We start from the raw sequence: 19,254 nt of genomic DNA, 5'->3' as shown, positions 1-19,254 counted from the left end.
TGCCCTTGGATGGGATGACTCTATTTTATCTTTGAAAGGGGATAAAGGAAAATGCTTTAAAACTGTGTTTAAGCCTTTTCTTTTGCCACTGCAAGTTTTGGTCCTGTTAAGTTAAACTTTACTTTTCAAACTGACAGTACAGTGTCTTAATTTGAAATGATGAAGGAATGTAGAATGTTTTTTCTCTTTTCCAGACATAAACATAAACCTAAGATGAAGTCTTTCAGAAAACTTCCTGTATATGTAATGTCTTGAAAGTAATTAAATTAGTAATTTGTTCAAAAAACAACTCTTAACATTCTTTGGAAACTGTTATAACAGATATCAAAATAGAAATATATTGGTAACAGAGATAAGTTTCATATAAAAAGCCATGAAATTGACCAATTTGCTTTTACTTTAAACTAAGCCAGTCAAGATTTCCAAAAAGATTATTTGTGTACAGAAGGATAGACTGTTGACAACTTTATTTCTAAGAGCAAGGTCAGAACTTCCAATATGTGGGGAATATGTTAATATTAGTGTGAAATTCATAGAATATAGAATCATTCAATTTACACAGCAATTATCACAGCAAACGTGGCTTTTAAAATTTAAAATATTTGTGCATTTCTGAGTAAGGATTTACTAAACAATTTGAAAGGGATTTGGTTTCAATTTAATTGGAGCATATTAGTATATATGTGAAGCTTAGTTCAAGCAACTATCAAATATGGGAGCTGCTTTCAGTGTATTTGATCTTTTCCTAAACTTATAAAAGATTAAAAGCACTTATAAAAGCACTTTTGAAACAAACAAATGGTGAATGCCTTTTGATTGTTTGCTACAAATGCTGAGTGATTGCTTCTGCCGGTAAACCTCAAATATTTATGAATATATGCAGGTGTTGGGGAGAATTGACAACATTTTGTCTTGAAAGTGAAGCTAGCACAGTGATGAGTTAGTGCAGGGGTGTCAAACTGCCAGCCCGCAGGCCAGATGCATCATAACAAAGCCATGCTCACCCCATTGCCAGCAATGGCAAAAAAGTCACGATATGTCGCAACATATCACGTGCCATTGCGAGTTTGACATCCCTGGGTTAGTGCTTCAATGAAATTTATGCATTTCAAGTAATTTGATGGATTAATTCAAATAATGACATGAAATCTGATTGACAAATTTACTAAATCAAATTATTGAATACTAATAAAGTTATCTTGTAGGAATAAGCTGTCATATGCCTTCCTCATTTTTATATTCGTCCTTAGAAGAAGTAATTGAATACAGTTACCTTAGATCAAATATTTTATAAGCTTTTCAGGAGCTGTTACATCTGAAAAATATGTGTATTTTTAAAAATGGTATGCATCACAGAGTTCATTGAGCAAAGAAGCAAATGTAATATGTTCAATTCATTCCCAATGTACTAAAACACAAGCCATACCTTTAACACAGTAAATTTATTAATTTAGGTAAATTTACTAGAATATTGCAAGGGCAGTTTTTCTGATAGGAGTATAAACCTTATTCAACTGGTTTGATTATCCCGCTCAAATATAATAAAGTTTAAATTTATTATGTGGCCCTATGGTTTTAAACTATGGATTTCTCATAGCTTTCACTGGACATACTTGTCTTTCAAATTTCAGTATGTCCCCTATCTTTATTTACTGTCATGGTTATTCATTCTCACCCAACTTGTCCCTGTCTATTTCTTACTCACTTTTGCATATATTATCTGTTTGAGATGGAGAAAAAAACCCCTAGATTTTAAACATAAGTAACATTTCTATAGTTCATTCAGAATTTCTAACACTTGAATATTGTTATCTACAGGAGCAATTTTCACTATAACAAATGCACCAAAACATTGTTTACAACCTGCATTTTATTTCAGTATAAAGAATAAGATTGTTTTCGTGCCCCATTTATGCATTGTCATAACATCTGGCATTTCTTACTGCTGAAATTGCAGTTGCTTGCTTTTATTTATTTAGGATGGTTTTCATTAACTTTCCTTCCTCCTTTTAGGTTTGAAAGTGGAATAGAATGACAAACGCCATATAATAGTTGCCTTGCATCAGTATTTGCACTCAATTTCTTCATCCAAAGAAGTTATCCCAGACTGAATCATTTGGATATCGAACTAGAAAGAACGGCTTTGAAATAGATGATTAAACAACTGAAGAGATGTTTGTTTTAGCATCCTTTTAAAAAAAGACTGCCATCTTTTAAATGAAAATACTGCTCTGTGGGATGAGGTAGTAGGTTGTATAGTTTTAGGGTCATACCCACCACTGGGAGATAACTATACAGTCTACTGTCTTTCCTAAGGAAGCAGATAATCATCAATATCAGTCTGGTTTTATTACTGAAACTGTACTTGCAGTGGTAGATAATGTACGTAATTGAACATTATTTCAAGGAAGCAAAGTGAACAACAGGGAACTTGCACCAGTGTCATATTTAATAATACTCAAAGTTGAGCCATGGTATGGGGGACTTGCGAGGGAAATGATTCATGCAAAGGTAATTAAAAAAATGTTTGTGTTCAAATTACTTTTGACCAGTTGTGGCAGTAGTTTTCTATTCCTAGTACCTGTTTTCCATAGTTTAAAATGCCTGCTCCTTTTTATATAGCCTTGATGCGGGGGATATGTGAAACAAAAGTTTCCTAGTGCACTTTAGAATCAAATTCAAAGGAATATTCTCTAAACAAATTTACTTTCTAAATATATTTCTCTTATCAGGTTGAGGTAGTAGATTGTATAGTTGTAGGGTAGTTATTTTGCCCTCTTCAGGAGATAACTATACAATCTATTGCCTTCCCTGAGGAGTAAAAATTCTACAGTATTCTTAATGGATTATTTGTAGTTTAGCTTAAAATAAATTTACAAGTGTCTTTGTTTTTACTGTCAAATTATGTACATGAGGTTGTAAGAATCATTTGCTTTTATCTACTGAAATATACTTCATGAGGGACAGAGTATATCTGTTATGTTTGTATATTCATGGTCTTACTGAATATCTATTTCAAAACTACATTCTAGGGAAGCTGAATTGTACTTTAAGAAAGTAGCCATTGTTTTGTTTTAAATGGACTGGGGATATATGTGTGTATATATTAATGATTTCATATATCAAAATATTTAACACTTAAGGATGTTTCCTGTTTACCACAAATGAACAATGGTAATGAACCTGCATGTGTTTTATACTGCATAATCTTTAAAGATGTGCATAACTTTTCACAATGACTTCTTTTCTTTTAGAAGAATTACAGAAGAAATGGTGGGGTTCCTAGGAAGAGGTAGTAGGTTGCATAGTTTTAGGGCAGTGGTTTTGCCTACAAGGAGTTAACTATACAACCTGCTGCCTTTCTTAGGGCTTTAATATCACAACAGGATCATAGTTGGTCGAATTACATGTTCCTAATCTTAAGTGATTGTATAAGTTTGCAAGATTTACCATTACACTTTTGTCCCTTGAATCAAACCAATAATGCAGAGGTTCTTTAAACTGCCTTGATGGAATACTTTTCCCTTTGCCAGAAGAATGTAGGAACCAAAAAAGAAAAATGTACCTGCATACTAGGGAGAAGTGTGGTTGTGATTTCAAATTCATTTTAAGCCTAGAACTGCTGTTGTATGTTTGTAATGTTCATAATAAAATATAAATTCAGTCCAAGAAGAAATTATTTTGAGATAGCTTATTGTGTTTCTTATGTATTCACTTCTAATATTTTCTGTTTTTTTCTTCTACAAACGTCTTTAATATTTTAATAAAACCTCTATATTTTTTGTTGGTATGCCTAAGCAACTGTGTTCTAGGTAAAGGAGATTGAGATTTGGTCTTCATATCAGAAGAATAACTTTCCTAAAATTGTACAGAACAGGACTGTAGAAGGTGTTGGAAAAGAACCAGATTCCTCTCACCCCATCCTGCAAAAACAAACAAAAACAGTAAAAATGGGCTGAATCAAGCCAGGGAGAAAAAAGAATCCCAAATTTGTTTCTCCCAATGTATTCTTCTGGGAAAGACAATTGGACAGTGTCTTGAAATGTTGTCAACTGCTCCATTCTAAGTCTCTCGCCTCCTGGTTCATTCAGCCCGACTCATGGTTCCCAGTGCAGAATATAAACGTGCAAACAAGAGGAGAACAGAAACACAGGAAACATAAGCACCTCTTTTCAAGCTCACATAGCTGGTAAACTCAAGGAATAAGAGCCAAGCAAATTTCAGAAAGTGACTGAAAATGCCATTAAGGATAAAAAGCATAATCTTAAACTATAAAAATAAGTTCCCAGTTTTAAAAAAAACACACACAAAAACTAAAAGTGATACACACAGCAAGCCACTTCAGATAGAATCTTGGAACTTTTTTCCTCCCACAACCCCCCGCCCCCCTTGACTGGCCTGCCTCTTGTACCTATTAAATTATTGTTCATACAGTTTCTCATATCTCTGACTAGATTCTTACCCATAACAGAAGCAATATGTCTGCACGTAGGCACAGCGTGTTACTTTGCTATGTTAAAAAAACAACATCTCCTAATATCACTGGTGTTAAAGATTTGGAAAGAATTCCATATTGTTTTCTGGATGATCCTGTTCAATATATGCAATTATTAAATTAGAATTTCTTTAACACTACAAAATATATCTACCTCTAGTACATAACCTTTGGTGATCCCTATGAAATGATTTTTGAAATACACATTGTTCATGCAGCAAACAGGTTATCTATTTATTTATAATGACACTTAGCCTAGGAAGTATTTTTCCACAATGAACAAAAATCTTGGAGAGTATAATTTATACTGTATATTCAGACATAACTTTTAGAAAGTAGCATTTATTAATGGAAAAACAAAGCAAAACAAGCATATGTAAACACAGAATGTAAAATTATACACACACATCTAAGGTATAAGGTATATTTAATAAAGCTAAACAAAGCTCTTGTAGGTCTTTTTCATGTCAAGTGGAATTTAGTCAAATTGGTTATTGAAAAGGTAATTGATCACTTCAGTCAATTAGTTGTAGTGGTTTCAATCATGCTTCTATTGTCACTTGAGTTGGACAACTTGGTGGATAAGATTTAGAGTGAAACAGAAGTGCACAGAACTCTTACAGATGAAAAGAATATGCTCTTAAAATGTCTTTGCCATCAATTCCAGCCACTATTCCAACAATACTGACATCATCGCATGTCACAGATCTGAAGCCACTATGTGAATGAAATATTTGCGTTGTACTTAGTTAAACAAGTCAGATTGAAATCAATATGTAAAGTACAAGAAATCAAACTATGGACCCAGGTTTTACATGGAACAGAATATTTCATTGCAGGCTGAGATATACTCCAAAGCCTACATCAGTTGGCTCATTGCATGATGCACTACACTTGATTCTGTAATTTGCAATTGGAAAGTTTATCTGTGGTCTTCAGATACAAATACTTGTGATTATAAAAAAAATGTTAAAAGAATTTAAAAATATACAGAGATTACTTGACATATCAAAGCTATTAACCTGCTAATGCTTGGATAAATTGGTGAGTAGGTATCACCATAAAAGGAAAAGCGGATCTCCCACACCCCGTTTGAGATATACAATAAGAAATTAAACATTTTTAATCCACCTTTTAAAGAGAACATCATGGCTAATAATGAGCAAATCAGGTTAAAATATTCTCTAATCAGCCTGAAAGGGTCAGATGAGGTTTGAAAGCTGAATAAGAAAAGGAAAATTTCAATCTGCATGTAACAACTTGGGGACGAATGGAGGAATTTTTCTGTGCAGAAAGCCTGCATGAATACACAAAAGACTTCTCTGCTACATCTTAAATAGACAAGTTCAGGCAGGAGAAACTGTCAACTAGTTATACGGGAGTCCTGAACAAGATAAATTGCCAGTGGGTGCTCAATACTATAATCACATTTAAAAAATATTAAATGAAATGTTCACACTGTCACTAGGCCGTTAAAATGGCAACAAACCATAACAGTTTTTAAAAGATGAAACTTACCTTGACCATCTGTGAGATCCTCCCAATAAATGATAACAACTTGTCAACAAAGAGGATTTGTTATTTTTCCAGGAGTACACACGGAGTGAAAGGTCCATGGAAGATGTCACAACATGAAAAGGATCCTGGGGTAGGATGGAAAGTTGTTTAGTTAAATATGCCTAATACTTATGCAGAGCAGAAAGTAACAACTACTCAGGTTTTTTTTTTTTAGCAAAATAATAGACTAAAATGTCTGTAAATGAGGAAGAGTCACTATACCACCCAAATAGATGTAATAATTTTATGATGATCCTTGAAAGCCATCAATACAGTCCCATTCAGAGAGTATACTGTCAGTTCTGGTCCAGCTGCTATAAGAAGGGTTTGTTTGCCAAATCCTTTCATATTTGTCATCTGCTGATGGGCTGGCAGTGTGAAGCTTGCAACCTGTTGAGCTTTTGCATAAAAAGAATATAACACTCATTCTTCTATCATATAAACAATCAAAATCTGTATTCTATTTCACCCAAAAGTTCTTTGTTATATTGATTAGGAGTTCTAAGAATTGCAATCCTGACACTGCCAAATAACATCAAAGATGGGAAGATAATTTCACTTGATAACATTATTTTATTAATTTTATTTACATCTTGCCTTTATTGTTTTTATAAATAACTCAAGGCAATGAACATATCCAATAGTGCTATTTTCCCCACGACAAAAACTCTGTGAGGCAAATTGGGCTGAGAGGGACAGGCCCAAAGTCACCCAGTCTTCTGGCATAGCATGAGCAATGGGACTCATTCCTCCAAAGACATCTTGGTGGCTACCACTCACCAGAGTCTCTACACTTGGGACATAGGGCTGCACCAAGAGAGTCCATACCAGCAGCTGGGGCTGTATCATAGGCATTTAGGCAACCATTAGTGAGCAAATCTAAGCTTATTTTAACTGAAAGTAATAAGAACAATAAAAATTGAAAGAAATAAAAGGAAAAGGAAAAGCTTAACCAAGGACAGGACAGCCTGGTAATAAATAAATGAATTTTATTTATTTTATTTATTAAATTTGTTTGCTGCCCATTTCACTGCAACGTAACTCTGGGCAGTTTACAACAAATTGCAAGTCATTAGAATCTGTATATTACCAACCATCTAGGCAATTCAACCAATTATCAGCCATAGTTATTTTATCTTTCTCTCCATTCCAACTATCATATGCACTAGATTGCCAACTATTAATTTAGAATCTGTATATTACCAATCTTCTAGGCAATTCAACCAACCAATATAATTTATATTTCTTTTACCATTTTGTCCACTCCAACTATCATATATTTCCTTTTTGTAAATATTCCAGGAGACTGTGGTAGCAAAGTAGGGTATGAGTATTTCAAATAACAAAGAATGAATACTCAAAAGGAATTAAAGGCTCTAGATTTCTACAGAACTTCAAATAGAGTAAGTCATTTTAGAAGATTATGTAATCTAAGAAACTCTAAAAGCTGTCAGAAAGGATTTTCTCCAGAATATTATTCAGGGATTAGAAATGACACCTGTATGTTTGTATAGAAAAACTTTGGATATATTGTTGTCAAAAATAGTAAAAAGCTACTATTTGGATATATTTAGTCTTAATAATGTTACTGTCTGACAAAACATTTTATATTTTTCTCCATTATGGTTCAGCACATTTTAAATATCCAGTGGCACTTCTAAAATTACTCAACAACTTGATGAAACCTACCTGTTACATTCTTTTTGCATTTAGACTTCTCAATTACTATATCAAAGCTATCAATGTGGAACATCTCATTTTTGTGCAAAATGGCAATTCTTGCTGATTCTGCTGGTAACCAGCACATCACATCACAATGATTTATAATAGGTAAAGGACTAGATAGCATCAAATCATCATCTTCTGGTTGAGTTGCATAAAGTGTGTTAAATACCTGATACGCAAAAATAAAATCATACCAATAAGTTGGGATCCAAAAATTTATTTTATACTTTTTAGAAATAGTGCAACTTTTGAACTTTATTCAAAAATATATGTCAATATATTAAACTTTTTGTCCCAACTAGGGACATTGATTTATCTCAGGACTGTCTATCCATGAGATAAAAAAAATGGTGTATCTACATTCAGCTCTAGCCAGCATATCCGATGGGAATTACAGTTCAAATGCTTGAGAAAGCACCTGGTTACCAGCATCTGGTTTATATTGCTTGGCAACAACTTTCCAAGAAATCCTTTCTAAACCTTTCTAAAATGCTGGGAGTTGAGCCTTTGATCTGCTTATAATCCACAGCTTCTAATACCTGACCCATCTTATTTGAATGCATCATACATGATTTTTGAAACTTGTTCCCATTTTTCCCATTTGAAAAATGCAAACCTTACCATAAAGTTAGAAATACCATTCTTTGAACCTAGGCTACTATCTACAGGTGAAACTTTGATATACAAGATCTGCTACAGGCAGATTACCAATTTGTTAGAAAAATCTGAACAGAATAATGTCTACTAGAACCAAAAAACTAATTAGACAAATTTCAAGTTCTTAGTTTTCTTTAGCAACTTATTAAAGAAAGGCAAAGAATAAACATGGAGCAAACACAAATGCTTATTTTATTTACGCATTTAATAAGTCAGAGCCAAAACTCTCAGGATGACATACAATGCAGCACAAAACAGTAAAACCATAATTTTGCTACTGTAACTGTCCTCAGTCTGTATTAGCTGCGATCAATTTTGTGGCTGCATTTCACAAATGTTTTCTCAGAAAGAACAGCTGGGTAGAAGCAGTAACAATCAGATCCAGAATGTTAGTCATGTGAAGGAAACAAAAGAGTTTAAATATTACAGCCATTCTAAAATCCACCAAGACTGCCCTATGTCAAAGAACATAACAGTTGCAAATTACTTTGTTATAAGTCATCAAGCCCAAACCACGGCAGGAATCCATTATGTAGTAACCTTGAAAAATGGGCATCCATGTTTTGTATACACACCTCCAGTGAAGAAAAGTCTCCCTCGCCGCGAGTTGAATCTCTTAACTGTTAAGACTCTTGAATTCTATTTCCTTGCCATTCTTATCCCTCTTGCTTTTTGCCTAGCTAGCCCTTCTGAAATAATTACAAATGGTTTTGTCTGCTTTGTTGCAATGCCACTAGGTCTCAACAGACACATTTCATCATAATGGAAGCCATACCTTTGGTGAAAAAGCAGTATCACTAGGACAAACAAGTATCCATTGTCCATCTGGTGAACACAAAGACAACTGTATACCACAGTTCTGAAACAATTTTTTGTATAAAATTTGGCTTAGATCAGTTGCTGCCAAGGTATAAAGTGAGCCTTCTTCAGTGCCCACCTAAATCAAAGAAGAGGAAAAAGTATGCAAAATACAATGAGTTTCAGAGATACTAATTGCTTCATAAAAATTCAAAATAACAGACTGGAGATAAGCAAAAGCTCTACTCTACTACAGCCAATTTCTGGCAAATTAGTATCTACAAAAATTGCTAAGCTAATTGGACCATCAGCTAATTCCATCAGCTCTATAAAGCCTTGAATGTCAACCGCTGAACTACAAATAATATTTTTCTTACAGCTGGCCAACGGGGTAACATTGTGGCAGCTAATTGGTGCCTGGCCTCCTTTCAGCGTCCTTGCTAAAGTTTCTTTTCACATCAAGAGGAATCAGGCATCTTCAAAACTTCCCGCATTGAGAAAGACCTAATCCTAATCTTCCAAGCAACTATGGAGAATATAGGATGACCACTTTTACCATTTAGGGAGAGGGGGAAATTCCAGGCTTTAAGAAGAGAAATGTGGGAGTTCCAAGCAATGGGAAACTCCCCATGCTTCATGTCTAGAGGAAATGCTGCTAAACTGTGAAGTAAGAAAAAGGTGCTACTTCCCAAACTCCATGGATGCCCCAAGATGTTATGGCCACACAAAAGGGATGGTGCTGATTTCTGACTGACACAGCTGCCACAGGTAAACAGGCTACTTTTAGTTCTATAACTTTATAAATATTTAGTCCTATTTTATAAATATTTTGCAATCAGAAGAAAGTTTCCTTGAGGATGGCGATCAACTCTTTTAGTGTGTTACTTACCATTAAGAATGGATTATTCTTTATTGTGTAGGCTACCATACAGCATGATGTGGATAACACTGAAAAAGTAGAAAGCTCTTCCCCTGTAGTCCCATGCCAGAGTGTGATTGTCCCCTGAGTGTCTGCTGTAGCTGCCAGGTTAAATGCAGGAAATGTGATAATATTTACTAGTGGAAATTCCTGTTGGGGACTAGACCAAATCTGTTTACCCTGATAAAAGAAAAAAGAAAATTCATTCTATCTGATTAACACTTTTTTAAAAAAAAAAAAAACACATCTTCCTGTTAGTGCAATCATTATTGCAAGTTTATGTACCATGCATTCTTTTCAATCTGAAATACTTTTCCATGAAAAGATATCTAGTTTCTGTTCCAATACACTTGTTTGGTGAAAAACTGTATTTTTATTTTATTTAGCAAAAAATAATAATTTTTATCTTGTTGAAACTTGTTCACTTAATTTATTTCTCTATTAGATCATGATAATGAGTCAGACTTTTCCATTGTATTTCAAAGTCCTGAGCTGTGGTCAAAAATTCCTAAAAGAGTTTAGTTCATTTCACATAAAATAAGAACTTCCTTTGGATCGCAGTTGTGATGTCTATGCCCCCAAAGACCATTAAACCGGGGAATTTAAAAATTTGCATTGTTGTGAAAACAGTCTTGGGAGAAAAAAGTGTCTAAATATCCAGATTTGTAATACTTTATTTCCTTTCACATGATTTTTTGTTATCTGCCTCAGGTATGTCTTTATCAGCTATTTTTCATGTGCTGCATTCTTCAAGAAACAGTAGATTGTTTATATAGCTCGCACTACATCTTCAAAATAACATTCCACTTTCAGAACGTTATTGGAATGTTATTTAATGCTGTTTCTTGAATGTGTTAAATAGAGTGGGTCAGCTTTCTCTTACTTGCATCTTAAAGCTGTTATGAAAGAACTTCTTTAACTTATCCTTTTACCCAGACCTTGGTGAGTCCTTTCTACCTCTTCATTTGGATCAAACAATTCCCTTGAGAGTAAATTTTCAATTTAGGGAAAAAGTAGTCACATGGTGCCAGAACTGGGCTGTATGATGGATGGGGTAAGATAGTGAGCTCCAACTTTACAATTGCCTTTTGGGTGGCTGATGGGATGTCAAGTTTAATGTTACCACCTTCCAGCAAAATTTATTTCTTGCTTCTGGATTCTGCTTAACTGTTTCAAAGTTTTGAATGTTACAGTTTAGCACTGAGTTGATAGTGGTGCCAGGTTCCAGGAAACCCATGTGAATAGCATTATCCAAGTCCCCAAAAACTAACCATGAGTTTTCCTGCCAAAGCCAGGGTTTACATTTTTTTAAAGCAACTTAAATTTAGTGATGATATTCCCTGGATGGATGGGTCATTTCTGGGACACAATAATGATCCTGAGTGTCATCAATTGTCACAAGGCAGTAAAGAAAGTCATCGTTATTCTCATAACATGACTTGCTGGCAAATTTCTTGACATTTTCATCTCTTCCATTAGCATACAAAGGATGCATCTTGCACAAATCTTGCAATTTGGAAGAGTAGCAACAATATGACAGAAATTTCCTTTTGATCTGCTGATTGTTCATCAACCACTCTTATCAGCCTTTCTTACCTGAAACTCATCAGTTGTCATAGATCATCCACCTTCTTCTTGATAACAAAATTCAGTTTTGCCTGATTCACTATCTTTAGATTTTTGACCCAGCAATGCACAAAGCTCATTTTACCACCATTATCCCCATAAACAACCTATATTCAGTGGTGAAATTCAATTAAAGGGGTTCCTTTGGCAATCAAAAATTTAATCATCTATATTGTTTAAGTGCATTGATGAATACTCATTGTAGAATTCTGTTTCATGAACAATAAGAAGACAACTTTTAATCACAATAACTTCCTGCCAATTGAAGTAAAAGAATAGATATATAAACAATTCTCATTTTATGACCACAATTGGGATCCTAACTTTCACTACTAAGCAGCATAGTTGTTAAGTGAGTCACACCCAATTTCACAATCATTTTTTGTCATGGACATTAAGCAAATCACAGTTAAATAAATCTGCAGTCATTAAGTAAATCTAGATTTCCTCCATTGACTTTGCTTATCAGAAGCTAGCTGAGATGGTGTAGAACATGTAGATGGTGATCACATGTTCTTTTTGTCTATAGAAGTTAAGGAACTGAATAGTATGTTTGCATACTACAGATACATCCAAAAATGTTTCCTTTTGTTCTAGAATATTTTTATGATCTATAAAACAATTGTAAACAGCATCTCTTCTGAGATCTCTGAGATTCTGCTCAAGAGCACTCATTTCAACAAGAATGATCTGCTGGCCTACACAGGCCAATATATTTTCTTTTAGAATTTAAGACTGTTGACTATGATTGATGTAACGGTACCTTTTCTTTCACAGCACTGATTATTTGCATTTCACTACATAAAACTGAATAGAGTATTTTACATTTTCTTTTCTGTTTTTTTAATATTTTATTTTGTTTATTTTTAGAAGCTGTTTTACTTCTAAAGCAGGGATGGGGGGGAAATGGGCTGAATTCTCTATTCACATTATTTTAGGCTACATGGCCAGGAGGTGGAACTATAAAAATTATTTCTGCATTTGCTTTTTGACCTTTCAATCATCAGAAAGGAAGCACATTAGGGGTCAGGGGTAGACAGCAGATGTGCCACTCCTGAAAGATAGGTGGTAGCAACAGGAAATTATTGAGCCACTCTCCCAAAACAGGAAGTGGGACAAGAGTGTCATGATACAGAGATCTTCTGGTAGAGGAAGCTTCAGACCTCCAACTTTTCAACAAAGGGCTCAGTAATATGCATTGGATTTGTTTGTTTTTTTTAAGTTTTTATGTACAACATTTTTAAAGATTTTATATATTTATCCAATTTGATACTGACTCCAAATGGCTTTTGTCAGCTCGCAATACACAAAAACAATACTGAATAAAAACAGTACAATAGAGATAATCAAACACAATCAGATACAAAGAAAAAGACAAAACATCCCAGCATCAACTAACATCCAACAAAGGGGGCATTAGCTACACTAGCCGGAAGCCTGGGAAAAAGCCAGGTCTTTATGGTTCTCCTCTGCAAATCTTTGAAGTTATTTACTCTATATGCTCCTTTTTCTTACCTCTTGGACATTCCATGCCCTGACTGTGCCATCAGAAGATACGGTACATATGGTGGAATTTACTTTTCCTGTTGCAAACGTATGCTCATTCTCTGATAGATAAGCCATTTCATATATCACCCCTGCAGCAACACAACAGATCTTTGTTTAAAAGCAAAATATTGGGGGGCTTGCATATCTAGTTCAATGGCTCCAGAAGAACAGTTTCTTTCTGAAAACTAAACTATCAATCCCATGGCATTTTCACTTTGCATAATACACTGTAGGTTTACAATCAACTATAAATATTAGCAGTTGGATCAGTCTTAAAAAATTGGATCACAAATGAGTAGAAGTGCATAAAATACAAAGAGCAGGGCTTTTCAACCTTTTCACCCATTGTACCACTTTTAGGATACGGCAATATCCAAGTACCACCAGTCGCCTAGCAAAGTGTCAAAAACTTGATGAAAAAAAAAAGGAAAAAAAGTGATAAAGTACAGGTAGTCCTTGACTTACAACAGTTCGCTTAATGACTGTTTGGAGTTACAATAGCACTGAAAAACGTGCCCCCCAAGGCACAGCCGAGCAAGACACCTGCCTGCGGCGTTCTTCCTATCCGAGGTTTTAATTGTTGTGAGCATTCCTGTTGAGGATTGGCAGCGGGGGTGGGGTGGGGGTGTTTGTTTTTTATTCCCCCCCTTCTGCTGGGTGGTTGCAGCAGGTTTTGGTCACTTCACATGACCCTGGGACACTGTGACCATCATAAATATGAATCAGTTGCCAAGCATCTGAATGTAAATCACAAGACCCTGGAGATGCTGCAACATTCCAGCTGATAGGCGGTTCTTCTGGGCTCAGCTGGAGCCCGGCACTGATCCTGGCGCTTCCACTGAGCTCTGACAGCCCCGAAGATGCACTGATCCTGGCGCTTCCGCTGAGCCCTGACAGCCCTCAGCTTCAGCCATCTCTTGCTCAGGCTTGTGCAGTGCTGCCACTGGTTCAGCTCATTCCCCTCCCCCGCTACCACTTTTCTAGGATGGTCGTGTACCACCTGCCAGGTGCCAATGTACCACAGGTGATACCCGTACCACTGGTTGAAAAGCCCTGACTTAGAGAACCTTTGCAATGTATTTGTTGGAATGGTCTGCAGTGGTGCAATTGCAACAGTGGAATTGCATCCACCGATGCAATTGATTTTTCTTCCCTCACTCAACTCCCTAAATAGAAAATTGATTCCAAGCCCTGCTAGGCCATTCCAGCCAGGGTAAAAGTGGATGATTTCATTAGGCTTTTTGAGCCAACAAATATTTGCATTCAGATTCAGAAACCATGACAGTAATGGAGGAGGTGAATTAGACCCATCTTGAGAAATTATATAGGTTTAGATTGTTTCTACACTTATATGAATGTATGAGGATGGACAGATGGATAGATGGATGGATATGGATTCAACTATTTCCCAGAAAACTGGTTTAAAATTCCCTGGAGGCCCCAAACCTAGGGACTGACAAGCTACTGATTGGGAAAATATTTGATAACTATGGTACATATACCAGGCATATTTTCTCAGATTATGAATTCTTGCTTTCTAAAAATGCACACAGAGTTTTATAGGATCCTGTGCACGTCCATTACTGCAGAACTGGAAGTTATTTTTCAGAATACAAACCATACACATAACTATGGTATAATGCAAGTTGAGAATTAGAAATGATTGCAATATATTTTTTCTTCTAGAAAAGATTATTTTGGTGGTTTATCACATTTCTCATACCATTGTGTCCTCTTATAGCTTTACATGTATAATCAACAGAAGGTTGTCCTGATGTCATCTTAGATTCAAGTTTTGAGCGATGAAGGTAATACTTTTTCCAAGAGTGCGTTCCTGGGATCACAGAAATATTGCAGAAAGCCCACCTTTTTAGACACATATTTCTATAAATATAAACAATTGCACTATTACTGAGAAATGTAAATTGCTTTCTCCAAATCTGCTTTACAAAATAGTAATTTTATTTATTTTTAACAATCATCTTCTGAAAATGTGATGATTTATTAGATTAAATAGAATGTTAGAAGGTTTATTTTAATGTCATTTCTGAATTCTTCAAATCTCAATTTGTAATAAGAAATTAAAGTACTGTAAATACTGAGAGATATCATGAACTCAATAGTTACTAACAATTATAGAGCAATCACCTACATTTCTTAACAGTCAGTGGAATAAACAAATATGCAAGTATTTACGATAGGCACATTGTAAATTATTTAAACATTTATATTCTTCTGGAGCTTTAAAATCATAAGGCTGATTCACAACAATAAAATATAATTACATATTTAAGGAAATAAAAATAGCAAACATAAGCTGATTCAGGAGCTAAAATGAAAATTACATTTTTGATAAAATGAGAATTTCTTTGAACAAGACAGTCTTTATCAAATGCTGAAATGCTGTTAAATAGAAGACCAAGAAGGCCTTTTTCTTTTTGGCATCATCTGTATCTATTAAATGGAAGGGTCCTCAAATGATGGTCCTATATTTATATTTATATGAAATATAATTATGCCCTTGATACATCTGGTTCAGTTTTCCCATCTAGACATTACCATGGAGTTTCCAAGACCAATCAAGCTTGCTTAGTCTCAGTAGGTGGCAGCACCTGGCCAGCCTTTCTTATAAAAGGGAACTTTTAAGGCTTAGTAAGCAAAAAGATGTGATTATAGTACGGTACTTTCATGGCATTTACCAGGTACATCTATTAACTGATTTTTAAGACTGCACAGAGACTTTCTCAGACTGGAGGTCTCTCTAGTCTAGCATTCTGTTGATATAGAAACCAACTGGGCATTTCTCACTGAGCCTACGGATCTGGGCTACAAAAATCCAGGCAAGATTGAACTTTTGCAACTGAGATCCAGTAACACTACCGCTGGGAAAACCATAAGCAGGATGTGGCAAAAATAACAATTCACCCTCCCACCTAACAACCAGGACTAAATTGTTGGAAAGAAGTGTATCTTCATCCAACACTCTGTATCCACTAACATCCATTTTCAGGTGAAATCCAGACTTTCCCATTTCTTGCTGCTCTCACCTCCAGAGAAAGGTGGTCTCTGCTGCTTCATTCCATGTCTAAAATGGGAAGGAAAGGAATGACAGGTTTCAGAAGCAGCTGAACCAAAAGATTTGAATTCACAGCTTGCACAGAATATGATTTGATTTAACCATGACAGAATAAACCATAATGACACGGCTCATGTTTAATACTCAACGGCAATTCATTGTATACTTACTAAGTACAATAGCTGAACTAACCATAATGCTTGGGTTCATGCCACACACTGAACTCCAAACATGCCTAATATACTGTGTCAACCCAGCCCCTCTGGTTTATAGTTCTGTGTGTCCTATAAACCCAAATGAGATTGAATAAATTGTGGTTTAGTGTGTTATGCAACATTAGCTATGGCTTAGTAAAATTTAGGAACTCAACCAGTGCTTGAAAAACTGCAAGATAGTCCCATACTGTATTTACTCAAAGATCCAAGCCCATTTTATTCAATGTACACCTAATTCCCAGGAAGGCGCTACTTTAGGGAGAAATAAGAAAGCCTTATTGAATTTCACCCTTAAAGAATCCTACAAGTGGTATCAACTCAGTTGGTAAAGCTATTCCTGGCATCCAGTCAAGTGGGGCCAAATGCTTTACTGGCTATGAAAGGCTCTGAAGCCCTCAAGACAATAAAATGTAGGACAAGCAGGTTTCCAAAGTGAGAAGTAAAGTCCCCCCCCCCCCCGCAGCACGCAATGTTGAAGTACTCAAACTGGATCCAACATGTAAACCAACAAAAATCGGATATGTCGTCACGGCCAACTGAGTTCCCTAAAAAGGGTGAGACTTCCGGTTCCCTTCTTCCTCTATTCTGCAGCGACTCAAAGGCTCTTGCGGTGGAGAAAAGATCGCGCTGTCTTCTCCCTTCTATTAAACTAGATAAAGACTTGTTTCGAAAATAACTATTCGAAAATCCCTTTCATTTTCCTTCGAGAATTGTAAGGTCCATTTGGGACATTTTCCCTCCCGCCTTGAAAAGGCAAGAGCACTCTTGTTGGCAAATGAACGGACTATACGAAGGAAAGGATTGAAGTTAGCGTGATCTATACTAGCCTTCAGCAACCTGATCCGTGGATTGCAAATCTCATGCCCAACAGCCGCAGCAGGTTGGGGAAAACTGGTACTGAGCATGACTGACTCACCGCCGTGAGTTAGTCAAGTACGCACCATCCCTGTTCTGCTGCGGAGTCTACATTGGGGAGCGGGTGTACCTTGTTCACTTGAGCTGCTCTGAGTAGATCCGGTACTTCCAAGTACGAGAAGAGATGAATAATACAATCCAAAGTCAGCGACTCGCCGCTCATCGTGCTTTCAGCGTCCTCACAACCGGCCTACCGAGACGTTTCTTTTTACTCCACGCCCCAGCCGAATGCAGCTATGGAGCATTTCGTCGAGGCGGGATTAAAGCTTCGGATTGCCTCGTGACTTGCCTTTGAGCTGCCCGTCAAGAATCAGAGCGGCAGACTTAAAATATTGTTTGCACCGAGGGGACTGGACCGGAACTGATTTGCTCAGTTACTGTGTATCATTACTTAATAGTTGTTTTCAGGGAATTGAGATCACTTTTACAGGTACGTATTTCTAATACCAAATAAACATAAACAGCATTTATTGTAAAAATAAACCCAAAGTTATCCTGGAACTCGCCAAACATCTGGAGACTATTGCTCCTACAATTTCAGATAACATGGCCTGGGAAAAGCAACTGCAATGCATCTGGAAGGTATCCAGGTTGAAGAATGCTACAGTACCGTCTTTCCTAGTAATTTTTATAGAAAAATTGATGGATCTTACTTCTTTATAGACCAGTGGTGGTGAACCTATGGCATGCATGCCAGAGGCGGCACTCAGAGCCCTCTCCGCGCCATGCCCCGGAGATGGCAACCGTCCCTCTTCAACCAACCGCCTGCTAAATCGCTGAGGTTCCACGTGGCTGGATGCATCCCAGCACCCATGCACTATCTGGCCTCTGTGTGCAGGGGTCGATGGTGTCAAGCAGCAGCTGCCCCGGCCCCTGCCTCACCTTGCTCTGTGACAATGGCACCCTGCCCTGCCTCGCCTTGCGTCTCCCCACAGGACGAGCCTCCTGCCCACCGCCCCACCTGCCAGAGACCCCCTGGATCTCCCTTAACCCTGCCCGGCCCCCACAGGCGTCCCTTCCCACGAGCAACATTGAGGTGATCACGCCCAGCTTGGCCATACCCACCCAATCTGCCATGACCATCACAGCCATGCCCATCCAGTGGACCACACCCACTTGGCACCCGGCGATAAATAAGTGGGTTTTGGGTTGCAGTTTGGGCACTCGGTCTCTAAAAGATTTGCCATCACTGTTATAGACAATATATAGTTTATCAAGTTTTTTTTAACTGAAAGTCACTCAATCTCACAGCAAACTAGCTGAGAGAAGAAGAAAAGAGACTTTAGCTATGCTTTTGAAAAATAAGAATGAGGCGGTTCACACAGTGGGCTAACCCAGAGTTTAATTATGATTTTATTATAATTTGCTGGAATCAAGCAAAATGCTAGGCATAATAAAACAATATATACAAGTTCTTTCTTTTGTTTCCAGTTTAAACCAATGGAGAACCATGGAATGTAAACTTTATTGTATTTTGTATCATATGTGGATGGATGAGATCATGTCTCTAGACTAGATTTAATCAGTTATTGCTACCCAGAGGAGATGCTAGTATTTTCAAGAAAAAAATTAATACATTATACTGTATACATTATACTATTGCTATTCATCAGTCAGTCTGCATGTTCTTAATATATTCTCCCAGTCACTACCAATGAGGACAATGTATTTTGCTAGGTGGTAGGGCAGCTCCATAAATTAAGATAGTACATATCAATATAAA

General features: G+C 36.5%; 1 protein-coding gene across 3 annotated transcripts; it reads right to left on the bottom strand.

The window, feature by feature from the left end:
• Positions 1-4,704: 4,704 nt before the first annotated feature.
• FBXW12 (F-box and WD repeat domain containing 12) lies at positions 4,705-18,319 on the bottom strand. 3 transcript variants are annotated; one of them, XM_039331507.1, is made up of 10 exons: positions 17,602-18,319; positions 16,373-16,410; positions 15,049-15,209; positions 13,293-13,414; positions 10,122-10,331; positions 9,210-9,371; positions 7,742-7,946; positions 6,278-6,450; positions 6,014-6,138; positions 4,705-5,212 (listed from the first exon to the last, which is right to left on the bottom strand). In XM_039331507.1, the coding sequence occupies exons 1-10, from the start codon at positions 17,692-17,694 to the stop codon at positions 5,113-5,115; spliced, it is 1,389 nt and encodes a 462-aa protein (XP_039187441.1). In that variant the 5' UTR covers positions 17,695-18,319; the 3' UTR covers positions 4,705-5,112. The 3 variants fall into 3 exon arrangements, with proteins under 3 accessions (XP_039187441.1, XP_039187440.1, XP_039187442.1); XM_039331506.1 differs by having other exon boundaries at positions 6,275-6,450; positions 17,602-17,995; XM_039331508.1 differs by having other exon boundaries at positions 6,275-6,450; positions 15,049-15,159; positions 17,602-17,760.
• Positions 18,320-19,254: the final 935 nt, after the last annotated feature.

The sequence above is a fragment of the Crotalus tigris genome, unplaced genomic scaffold (genome assembly GCF_016545835.1).
Source record: "Crotalus tigris isolate CLP2741 ecotype Arizona unplaced genomic scaffold, ASM1654583v1 scf7180000024437.13266115, whole genome shotgun sequence".
Taxonomy (NCBI): Eukaryota; Metazoa; Chordata; class Lepidosauria; order Squamata; family Viperidae; genus Crotalus; species Crotalus tigris.
The sequence above is the reverse complement of the archived record's forward strand: the minus strand, read 5'-3'. Positions and strand labels throughout refer to the sequence as shown.